At 43.7% G+C, this 12,639-nt stretch overlaps 1 protein-coding gene across 1 annotated transcript in view; it reads right to left on the minus strand.

Moving 5' to 3' along the window:
- Positions 1-3,083: 3,083 nt before the first annotated feature.
- The window catches only part of RNF13 (ring finger protein 13), a 35,647-nt gene continuing 26,091 nt past the window's right edge, over positions 3,084-12,639 (minus strand). Inside the window, exons 9-10 of the mRNA XM_074911724.1 lie at positions 6,391-6,471; positions 3,084-4,560 (exon numbers count right to left, since the gene is read on the minus strand). Coding sequence (XP_074767825.1) covers positions 4,196-4,560; positions 6,391-6,471 — 446 coding nt within the window. The 3' untranslated portion in view covers positions 3,084-4,195. The remainder of the gene's footprint in view (positions 4,561-6,390; positions 6,472-12,639) is intronic.

A 12,639-nucleotide genomic window follows, 5' to 3' on the forward strand; every position in this document is an offset into this window, starting at 1 on the left:
TTTTTCCTGCTTGGCACATCCATCCCTGAAGCTTTTCTGTAGTAAGAGCCAGAGCTGGAATTCCCTGTAACGGTCCCTCAGAGGCAGCACAGCCACCAACTGTGCACACTGAGCACTTCCCATGCCATTCCTTTATTTTTAACATTGCTCCTTTCTGATCAGCAGGTGCCTAGGGCACCTCTATGCTTTTTCTTGGTAAGAACGAGGTGTTGCTAAAATTACTTCTTTCAAATGCATTTGTTCCTGAATTTCCACAGCAGCATAGTATCTGTTTTGCTAGGGTCTACCTAAAGCACCTTTCTTGAATCACTGGCCTCAACAAATTTTACATTGAACTCCCATTTCCAGATTAACAGACAATTCAAATATAAAGGTTTGTTTTCTTATGCTGAAGGTGTGACCTAGGTCAGAAATTTGCATTATTTTTCCTTTTGCAAAAAATTTTTTTAAGCAACTGTGAAACACTCTCTCTGATGTTCCAGCTCTGGGCCCTGCTCCAACTGCTGTGGCCCGTTTTTTAAAAACTCGGGCAGTTTTTAGAAACTCCCCTTGCACAGAGCTGTCCTCAGTACCTGCTGGCTCCACAGAGCCCAGCGGAGCCCGCGCTGAGGCCGCTGGCACCTGCCCTTTGGGACAGGCGCTCTCCCCTTGCGTGGGCATCCAGCAGCGTCGCCTCTGCTCTCCCAGCAGCAGCTCCCAGCCACAAGGAAGCCAAGCGCCTGCCCCACCCTCCCCACCCTCCTTTTTCTTTTGTAGCCCATGTTCTTGCCCAAGGCTGGGGTAGAAGAACAGAACTGACAGGTGTGTTAGAAAAGATGAGAAAGGAGCAGGAAAGGTGCAAAGCAGCGAAGTTGCTAAAAAGGGTGAGTGGGTTTCTTAAGGATAGTTCTCACATTGTTCAGTCTCACTCCGAAGTCAGGATGTAATTCACTATCGACTGACGCACCTCACTGTCTGCGGGCTCATTTCCGTCCCTGGTTACTCAACACCTCTGCTGGGCCAGCTGGGAGGTGAGGAGGCTGCAGGTAGGGGCAAGTATCGGGGCCTTACAAGTGCCTAACGCTGACTGCCAGGCCACTCTGGTTAGCCCCTTCCTCTGAAATACATTTATGAAGTTAACTGTCAGTGTGCTTATTTTCTGCACCATAATCCAGACAGACTTTAATTATACCACCCATTATTACTCAGCCTTTCCAAGGGTCTTTACTTTTATAATCGACGTGTTATTTAGAATTGTTAGAACTCAGAAACATCTGCCTATCCTGAACTGCTGACAGCGTTGCATTTTTAGACCTCATCCAATTTCTAATACTCATTATTTTGCATGTAGGTACCTCCTGGTAGTGTTTGTTCAATCACTGGCCCTGGAGCTCTCCCAACATCGTGCACTGTCAGGGGATGAAGAGGGTTGGTTGTTTTCCTGTTTAAACACTTGTCAGACCCATCACTTTCTTCAGTTGCCTTTTACTGGATTCTCCCCACCCCACCCCCCCAAGCAAAAGCTTACCTCTCCCCTTTGAGGGCAGGTTTTAATTCCTGCCCACTTTTGCTCCTTTTCCAAGTAGTTTGTTCTCATTATGCAATGAAAGGTTCAGTGCAAACTTGTTTTGTGAGGAGCTATTTCTACTGGCCGTACAAACACTTTGTGGTAACTGCCAACGATGCCTGTGCTGGTTTATGCAGAGATTATGTGCTTCAGCAGTCCCGTGAAATACTTTTAACTTCACACACTAGTTACAGCTACTTATTAGAAGAATTTTTTTTCCACTAGGCAATGGTATATGAGCCCCTGAAGCACCGACAGCCTGTTCTGTCACAGGCAGAAAGCCCCAGGAGCCAGCTCCTCATGGGGCAGGGTGAGGGAACAGTGCCCCTTCCCCTGAGGAATGCAGCAGTTCTTGAGCCCAGAGGAAAAAAAAAACACCTATTTATCTTGTCCTGGGGGCTTGGAGAGGCCATGTCTTTTGAGACAAAGATTTATCTAGCAAGTTTAATGAAATACACAAATTTTACTCAGAAATGTGAAGAGATACTTAACCTTCCACAGTATTTCTAACAGAGTGCTATTCCTCCTTTAGTTTTCATTTTCATTCTTGCTGGCACTGGCAACTGACAAGTCAATGGTATCTGTGGTACAGGGGAGCATCACTAGTGTTTACTGCCAAGGCCTGCTGAAATAAAATTCTTATTAATAACATCAAGAAATCAAGAAAATAGAACAGTTTTTTAGAAATATACAGTATATTTGGGATGGAAACAATATCCTTTGCTACATGAGTTTCCTCTGCAGAGCACGGAGAATAGCAGGTAAGAAACTGATAAAAGTAGTATAATTTCACTTTTTGTCATTGCAGCAAATACCACAATAGGAGTTCTGTACAGCAGGTATTATAAAGTTTACTTCAGCTCATGGTTCTGGATCTCTTCAGGTTTTGGGGTGCCTGAAACACAATTACCAATAAAAGCACACACTCATAACACAGGAGTAGCAGGAACCTGTTCCAAGAAACATCTTTCAGCTTAGTAAGTTTTCAGAAATTAGTTTTCACATTCGGACTTGGCAGACACCAGCTGGAGGGGAATTCACCCGGTGAAGATACAATCGGCGTGTCGCTGACTCCGCGGGCTGCTGGTGGCAGCGGTTTAGGGGTGAATCACTCTGCCGTCCCTGTTGTACCACGCCTCACTGCAGAGCAAGCTCTCTGCTCCCAGCCGGTCCCAGCAACGCTTGCCGGGCCAGGCTGCAGCTGGGAGGGTGCAGCTGCAGTGGGTCGGAACCGCCCGGGAGCCGCTCACCTGCCGCCCCCGCCGCTGTGTTCCGGCCTGGGGGACACGGCTCGCACTCGGGTGCTCCCTCCCTCCCCACACGGGCACAGCTACGCGGGCCTGGGTCCATCCAGATTTCTCCTCAAAACGTGAGGAGTGAATTCAGGTTTTTCGTGGACCGAGCGCTGCGCGCAGCCCCAGCCCTGTGACGTGCAGCGCGGGGCTGAGCAGCTGCACCGCTGGCTCGCAAACCACTGACCCTGGTGCAGGCGAGCGCAGCCAGAGCGATGCGCAGTCCAATAAAATCCTTCTGATACTTAAAGTGGAAAAGATGTTTATTAACATTCTTTCAAGCTTTCCTTATTCAAGACCATATAAAAAAAAAATCTCTGCATTTTGATTATACGTATGTTTTTACTTTCTACATAGTTACAGAGGTATTATATAGCATTTGCTTTTCCCATGATACACTGGTAAGTACTGAGTTCTGTTAAACAGGTATAGCACTTGTTTTCAAATCAGGTATTTGAAAAGAACAATTTTTCTATATACATAGTTTAGCAGACTAATGCAGCATAAAATGCTCTTTAGTAAGAGGTATATGAGTTGAGGATCAATACAATACTTACCAAAAATTATTTTTCTGTGTGGAACAAAACCTCTGTTTTGATCACCTCCCCACACCCCAACTCCCACATCCCCACTGGAAACCAGACGACGTCGTAGGAGCAGGTAGGGATAATTAACAGGATTAGGGCGGATCTTACCTTGTGAACTGCTCAAAACTAAACACGTATTCTAAGATGCCTGATCCTAGGGGCTGCTCAATGGAACTGCCTGAACCCAGCTACTGTGGCAAACTTCAAGGGATTATTTGGAATTGCTGCTTTGAGACCGAAGTGGAATTTCTTCTGCTTTGTTTTGATACACCAGCATACAGAATATTGATCTGTTCTACATTTTTCTTTCAGTGGTGGTGACAGTTTTTAGGAAAACTCTATACAAACATGCAAATACATTTTTTGTTGGGCTTAAGGGCTAACACATACCATACATGTAATAAATATTGCTATCAGTATGACCCAGTTGTAGCTACAAAATGGAAAAAAATTATTCCAGATAAATCCCGTTTCAACAAGATACACTTAGTCTGTGTGATATTTCTATTGATATAAACTATTAACATTATTCATTAACATTGTGAAGTCCAGTTAAACTGTTCATTTTGAGAAGACAGAATGTGTGACTGAATACCTGAATCAAAAATAAATCTATCAGTAATGATTTAACCATAGCACTACTACATGAACTGCTGCTCCTACCGAAGAAACCAAATGGATTACAGATTAAAATATATTCCCTACATAAAGGTTTGTAAAGTAGAGCCTTAAGAACTCTTTTGTTCATACACTATTCATCGTTAGTAGTCTCAAACAGTATTTGCCACTCTGTACTCCCTTTCATCACTGGGCTGGAGCTGCACCACTACACTTTCTTCGTTTATTCCATTCTCTGCATCACTGCTATCAATGTTGTCGTTGTCGTCCTCCTCGTACTCGGAGGACTCGGTCATGTTCTGGTGGGAATGAGACTCTGACAGAGCCCCGAACGACTGAGTGCTAACTGAGGCTAAGGGTCTAAGCAATGGAGTATTTTCCGACACTTCATTCTCCTCTTGACTACTGTCCGTTTCAGAGTCAGAGTCCCCCTGAGAAGGGACCACTTTCTGCTTACACACAGGACAGGTTTTTTTGGTTTTTGTCAGCCATGGGTCCACACACTTGCAGTGATACGCTGTTAGAAAACAAAATACACGCCGTTACCTAAATGAAAAGGACAAGGAAACCTGCTAAACTGTATTTATGGTTAGTAACATTGTTTTATTAGTAACAGAATTTCAGAACTTAACTCATACAGAGAATTTTAGTGACAAGTTTGTTGGCATGCAGACTGTCTATCCCTGCCTACAAAACACCTAATGGATGAGGAGTGGCCAAATGGATATGTGCCATTAATACCCATTTCCTCTGCTGAATGACTCCGAACAGTCCTGGCATGGGCCACGTTTACAAAATAACAGCTTCTTGAGGAATTAGACCCACCTTGCAGCAGACATGCCCACCATCATTATCCTTATAATGCCTCTAACTTCCATCAAGATGTATCAAAGCACCTCGTTATTAAATAAAATTACCACATGATTTTGTGGATTTAAAATCAGCTCTACAGTTGGCACTGCAACTATACTGGCCTTGTTTAAAGAAAATGCGTTTGAAGTGTCTTTCTTATGGTATTAAAAACTTAGCTCTGCTTATTAACAGACTTCTACCCAGCAAGGAGCAAAGTATTTACAAGGGCAAGCATGTTGTGTTCAGTCCCTGCTCAAGCACGTTCTCCACAAGAACCAAGAGTGGTGGTTTTGGTTTGGTTTTGTTGGGGTTTGTTGGTTTGGTTTGGCTTTTGTTTTGTTTGTTTTTAAATGTCAGCAATCTTTGCTATTGGTGATCGGGTTTAGTTAACTCTGCAGTCCCTAGCTGGCACAGATGGTGTGGATCTCTTGTTTCTCTTCCAAGAGCTCTTTTGTTCATCAGCCTGAACCAAAATGGTTTTTTATGACTGAGGACCTACAAAGCCCAGCCTGTCATCTGCTGTGTTCACTGTGGATGCAAGGCTGTAACATCAGTTGCCTCTTTTTAAACCTCTTAGTGATATGGTATTTGCTGTTGCAGTGCCTGCTCAGTACAGGAATTTAATGAGAAAAAGCTGAGGAAAACTGCTCCCAGCCAAAATGGCTGCAATACAGTTAATGGTCTGGGAGGTAGAGAGAGGGTCTCAAGCTAGGAAGAATGAATCCTATCGTTCTTGATAGATTTTATGCAGCTTTTTTAAAAAAAAAATGTTTAAATTTAGAGACGTTCTTGGGCCCAGGCCCAAGAAATCCAGATTTCTAGATAAATGCTCTTAAAATGCTTCTTGTACTTGCATGCTGTTAAGAGCAGTCTTGTCCTGCGGACAGACACGTACGTGACTACTCCATACACCTTCTGCAGTGGGCTGGAGTTGAGAAGGGCTGCTCTGACAGTGCCCAACTTGTCACAGTAAGAACATTCTACAATTCCAATAGTTGGCGGTAAGAACATTCTACTAATTGTACTGATCGACACTGGTTTTTGCACTGACAACACTGACCTAGCGCAGTCAAGGCAGTGGTCTCCACGGCTTCAGGCTATGGGACAGGCCACATCCCTTCACCCATGCCTCTGTCACTAACAACAGAATTACATTTTATGGTTTGATTGTCTCAGAGAAAGTGAAAGCTTATCTTTTAAATGTAATTCTGGAATGTGTTTCCTACTGAATACAGACATTTCAGGGACAGCATCAAGCCCAGATTTTCTTTCACGTGAACATCCAAAGAAAAATGCAAAGTGGGAATCCTAACCTTTTTTGGGTTTTTTGAGAGAAAAAAGTTTGCTCTTTTCCCAGTTTGTACATAAACTCCTGCCTATTAGCAAAAATAAATTTTATAAATCAATCAATAAACATATTCACTGTGGGGTTTAGACACAGTGTTTTAGAGAGATGTTTTAATACAAATACCAAACCTAAAATACAGCTGCTTACCATGAGAACACGGGAGGATTCTGAGCTTGTCTCCATCCTCATATTCATCCAGACAGATGGCACATACATCGTATTCATCTCCTACGGCATGTAATTGAGAATCAGTTTAACTTTGAAAAGGTCTGCTGCAAATCTTTCAGACACATACACATCCGTTCTGGGTTAGTTTCACAGCTGAAGAAACTATTACTCTTCTCTGTCCATGTAGGGGCAGGTTTTTTGAAGCTGTGTAGTTGACCCCTGTATTTCTCTCCTTATTGGGACTATAGCTCATTCACTTTTCCTTCAGGTTAATAAAATGTTTTAAACTGTGTGAAGTGCTATCTCTAATATTCTATCAATACAGGTATCAGTAAGTTACTGAGAAAACATAGGCAGAAAAATAGCAACAAAGACAACTGGGTAAAAAAGCAGAATAATAGTTGAGAATGACAGTCCAGTCACAGAAGCAAGCTGACATGATTTTGTAATTCAAACCTCACAAATAAGATATATGTTACCGACAGGACTGAGGTTATGTACACTGTTGTGATACATTATATGACCAAACTATAAACACTTTTAAGAAGTCAATTTATTCCCATTTCAAGGGCTTTACAACATGGCCCTTTCATCAATCCCAGCAGTTCCTTCCAGGCTCCAGAAGCTACTGGCCTATGCAGTTGTATTACACCAGCAGCTTATGACCTTACGAAGTGAAAAGAAAACTTTGGAGCAGTGATATTCTAAGAGCCTTTCAGGACCACCAGAAGGTAACCACAGTGAAGGGCCAAACCTCCCCCTTTCCCCAAACCTAGTTTTAGTTCAAGGCTTTAGATTTGACACACAGGAAGTTCCCAAGAGAAAAGTATCTGGACACCTTAATCCTACAAGACGGCGGAGGGAACTGAACATAGATCCCCCAATTCCTGTCGAAGACTGCCAATAACTAGGCTATTTTATTAAAGGTGAGTAGTGCAAAGCACATCTTTTAAAATAAAGACGCAGCTAGATTTCATGTTGTAAGGAGCTGTACCTCATCCTGTGTCCTGTGAGTACTTACCTGATCAAGCCCTGAGAGGGACTTGAGCAGCGAAGGGTCCCTTGTCCCTGTCTGGGTTCCTTGCCTTGACACGAGCTGGGCTGAGCATCAGCTCAGCTCTGCCAAGGCTGGAAAAGTTCTGGCTGTGTGCACAGAGCCACCGTATCTGCCCAAGTCGGTGAACTTCTTTCACACACCTCTCGCAGCTGAGGACGCCCCCGATGCTGGCGCTCAGCGCTCCCAGACGCTGCTGCTCCTGTGATGCAGCAGCACTTCACGTGGGCCTCCGACCCTCAGCGCCGGAGCACGGCCCAGCACCGCCCCGGCCCCTCACAAGCAGTGGCTCGCTGCGGCCGCACACATGCCGACCATCAAGGGTTCTCTAAACGACAAATTACAGCATGACAGAAGGAAACTCAACCAGCCCAGGCCGCCTCTTTCTCTCCGAAGCCCTCCCCGTCCCGCGGGCAGAGCACACGTGCCAGCATACTGAACTGCAAGGCTTCCTGTCACTTGACCAGCACAAGTTGGGCTGAGGGGCGGGAGAGCTACAGGGTCAGATGATCCAACATGGACTTGTACGTCCCATCACACCGGCAGTCACCTGCTCAGCACGTGGTGGGAGGGCGCCTGCATCCTGGAGACACGCTCTGTGACAAGGACAGCCACCAATGATGGTGCCTCAGGAAAAAAGGAGTCTATGGCCCACCCTGCCCAAGGATGGGCACCCCTGAAATGTCCTGGTGGGTGGCCTCAAAGAAAGCAAGCTGGGGAAGTAAGGAGATGTAGATGCCATCAGAAAGAGGATGTGCAGAGAAGGCTCACTCTCCATATACTAAAAGACAAATGGGTAAGGCATAAGCAAGGCAGAGACCTCAAAAGATAAATGAGACCCCTGTGATCTTTCACTCAAAGTCGAAGAAAGAAGGGTTGAGGTGGCATATCTTGTTCCCGGTGCCACTCATGGCAGCTTTCCCCATCTCCTTCCAACCTCTCTCAGCACCTTCCAAATTCCACCTAACCTGAGCCCCATCCATCCCTCAAGTGTTAGCTCATCAGTCACCCTCACAACTCAACTCTACTCCCGTTCCCCGCAGTGTCCACTTAACCCTCTCCCAGTAAACTTCCATCAGGTCTTTTCTGGACTACAGGCTGCACTAAAACTTCACTGCTGCACATCGCTCAGGCTTGACACTGAAGATGTCAGATTTAAGTGCATAAGACTGACGTGTGCTACGACCAGAGTTAACAGCCACAAGAATCTCCTGCGTGCTCAGTTCACCTTTCAACATACACATATCACACAGTAAAACCTGTGACACAACACTATTTAGCACAAATCTTTTTTTTTTTTTTTCACTGAAGTTCCCATATTACTTCCTGAAGTACTGTCCAGATTAGACATGAGACCTCAGTCTCAACTGGGGACAAACCAGAGGCACAGTTCACATTCTAAGGTTGTTCAGAGTTGATATAATACACAAGTGGTCAAAGTATTGTTTTGGGGAAAAGGCAGGAACAATGGGGCAGATTTCAATAATGTGTTGCTACAGCAGGCCCACATTTGGGTCACGATCTTATCATATGTTATCAGGAAGCCTGCAGATGAAGTTTGTGCTATGCAGAAGAGATGTCCTTTAACACAAAACCTCCAACAGTAACAGAGTTTTCCCTTCACAGTAATGAAACTACATGGCAGAAAAGAAGAAACTCAGCTCAAAATTTGTTTTGATACCATGTTGCTAAACCCAGTGCTTTTCTACAGATGGGAAAGTAACCTACACTGGGTGTTTAGAGTCAGTTTTCAAAGACCAGCTGAGTGGTCCCAGGCCGCTCAGCACGGCGGCTCTGTTCAGAACGCGCGGAGACGTGGCCCCCGCAGCACGAGAGCCAAGGGCTGTGCCCCGGCAGCGACGGAGCACAGCCTGCCCAGGAAGCCACAGAAGGGCAACAGAAATAACACCAGTGACTCACCAGGGAGGTATTACAATCTAACTCACATGATTAGTCTTGATCATTTTAAAACACTTTCTCATTAAAAAAAAAAAATCATAAAAAACAAACTGAAGAATTACAGTAGTAGCCTAATAGCATTCATATATTCATACAGCAGTAACTCGGTAACTGTAGCTTCAGCTTTTAATTAAGGACACGGCTTATATTCCACATTACCAGAACAGAAAGCAAGCACTTCTCTGTTTTGATTCAGGATTTCTGCAAGCCTTCTTTTTCAGATGTTAACAAAAGTGAGCCAAGAACTGAGCCAGCTCATTAATAATAAGGCTGTTTAATTTATATGAATTTGTGTTTAGCTGCATTAATAGCAGGTGCTTTTTGCATCATTCCAATACCAAAATACCATTGACTATGATGTAAAAAATCAAAATGATTGATTTTTGCAGTTCAGAGAATTATTTTACAGTAGTATCTCATACTGTTTGAGGTATGCACACAGTGCTCTGAAGTCTATAGCAATTAACATTCTGTAGACTTAAAAATTTTCAGTATAAAGCATGTTTGTGGAAATAGTTCTATTCTGGGCTTTTCTGAAGGTGCTGTCAATTTTTTTAAAAATACATACAACACCTGGTGTTGTTTATCTAGAATCTCTCTTCTACAGGGTGGAAAATACGGAATAGGATCTTACACAGAATCATGACTATCATGTGCTGCTATAGTATTTCAAAAGTACTATACACAGAATTGCAACTTGTCATCTAATAGAGATGAAAACAGAAGGAACACCTAACATACAGCACGTGAAGCTATCCACTGTGGTACTAGGGGTGTACGTGGGAGGTGGCAAGGGAAGCCTACCTGCATACAATTATTTTCTGGCCTCATTCATAAGGCTTGTTCTTGGATTCCCTGTGCAACCTAACCTACCCAAATAAGTGAAGGAATGCAAAACAAGCCCGCTCATTTTACCAACATATTGGTTCCACTTGATTTCTCGTATTTTATGATAGCCATGACAGAATTTCTACTGAATCTATCTTTTGCCTATGCCTAACACTTCTACTTTAAAGGAAAAGCAGAGACCAAAAACTTCTAACTTACCTCCCTTCCAAAGGTATGAAAACCAACAAAATATTTTAAATAGTACTCCATTATATAGCAGATACAAAACCAAGATACAAACCAAGGCACATAAGATATCCTGAGTCTTCCCATTATTAAAAGGATTTCTTTATTTGTGGGCGTAAGACAGATGCTAAAAACTATTCACACCTACGTAATCATAGGCTGATTTCTACCACAGTAAGGTCTTGTGTTGCCTACTACCTGACTTCTGCATGATTACAGATCACACTAAACAAACCAGCCAGCCAGCAGTATGGGTACAATTAACAAAGACACAGCAAATTGTTTAAATTACAGGTTTGCTAAAGCTAGTGGTTTGACAGGGAAAAACGAAGGGAGGCAAGACTGCAGAGAGAAGTGAAGGAACACATCTGCAATGTATTTCACTATCAGTGAAGTTAAACTATGGAGATTAATACATGTGCATGAATTACATTGCTTTCAATACATTTTTTTTTAAACCATAAAGGCAATAAAAAGATGAATGAAAAAAGTCACAGAATTGATACAGCATTGCAACATCAAGTATCCCACAAGAACACTGCAAAGTAGTAAATATTCTCAATCCTACTTTATAGGGATGGAAAAGAAAGTGGAGAGAGATTATAATTATTTTATCTTGGCATATAGTAAATCAGAGTAAAGTTGCAACTCTGGACCTCTCAGTTCATAGGTCTATTCTCCAAATAACAGAAATCCATGATTAAAACCTAATTCTCATCTGTTTGCCAAAAGATAAAACTCCAAGGCCTTCTGTGGTGGCACAGAAAGTCTGTGAAATGTGATTCATGTTATTTTTGTTAATACATATTATTCAACACAAACGCAAAACTGATGACTGCCACTGGAAAATAACACTGCTGTAATCCGGCATTTCAGAAAATAAGCATAGTGGACGTGAGAACCACTTGTGAACATGGTTTTCCTGATAGTTACTATACAACAACAACAGAAGATAAAGGGAAAGCAGGAGAGAGAAGACAAACTCGTGGGCAGGTAGGAAGAGTCAGAGGGATCAGAGAGAGTCCATACTGCCAGACCTCCACCACTGAAGTAAGGGGTTTTGTCCAATGTAACACAGTGAAGTACTTCAGCTGTAGCTTTTCTAAAAAAAATTACTTCCTCTTTTGCTATGACATTCCTTTTCTTCGTTGTTTTTATTACTCAAATGATGTTTATGGATCATTTATAATCAGCACATTATTATCACCATGTTCAACACAGAAAGTTAACCGTCAGTCAGGGCTGTCAAGGGCATCATCTCTCAGAGAAAAAACCAAACAACATTCAAATAATACATCTGTCTTTTTCCCCACTAGTCATTCAAGGTGTACAAAAATGTCCTGAAGAATGACAGCCACTGTCCTTGAGGGGCTTGGCTTGCTAAGGCATCCCCTGGCAAACCAACGGCAGCACCTCCCGGAGAAAATGCTGCTGTGGTAAAGCATCACACCCATTCCTAGGCAGGCAAATACAGATCACATTCTCAGCGAGGCTGATGCGGAAGTTCTCCAACACGGAGGCCACAGACCTACTCGACATCCTATGTCTCACTGCAAAGGTATTTCTCTGGTCTCGGTATCTCCCTGCACAGGGAGCCGTGACCATCCCCAGGCCGCACCAGCGGCTGCCCCAAGCACAGCCCAGCTGCTGCGCTTCAAAGAGGTCACCCGGGGAGGTAATTAACGCCATGCCACGGGAGATAATTACCACTATTGCCCAGACTCCTCACCGGGGCTGGGGAGGGGAGGCAAGGCCCCACAGCAGCAGGACCCCCAGTGCCAGCCCCCCTCAGTGCTGGGAGCTGTAGGACGGCTCTGCCAGGCCTGCAGCCTGGCCTCCACCTCAGCTTAACCTCCGTGACTACACCCCCCCAGAGAACACAACATTTCCTGTTTAAAAGGACATTTGCAGACATCCTTTTCTCAAATACCCGTTACTGTATCTTAGAAAGCTGGCTCAGAACCACCAAAAAGTGGGGAAAGGATCAAGTATGGAAACTGCTGCAAAATAAAGTATCTTGCTTAAACTATGCATGAGAAGTGTTGAGTAAGCAAAATTATCTTCTAACTACTTGGCACATACCAAAAAAAAGATTTTTCAGAAACACAGATTTACCCATCCACACATACGAGTACTTGTGA

Source organism: Athene noctua, chromosome 8 (genome assembly GCF_965140245.1).
Source record: "Athene noctua chromosome 8, bAthNoc1.hap1.1, whole genome shotgun sequence".
NCBI classification, from domain to species: Eukaryota; Metazoa; Chordata; class Aves; order Strigiformes; family Strigidae; genus Athene; species Athene noctua.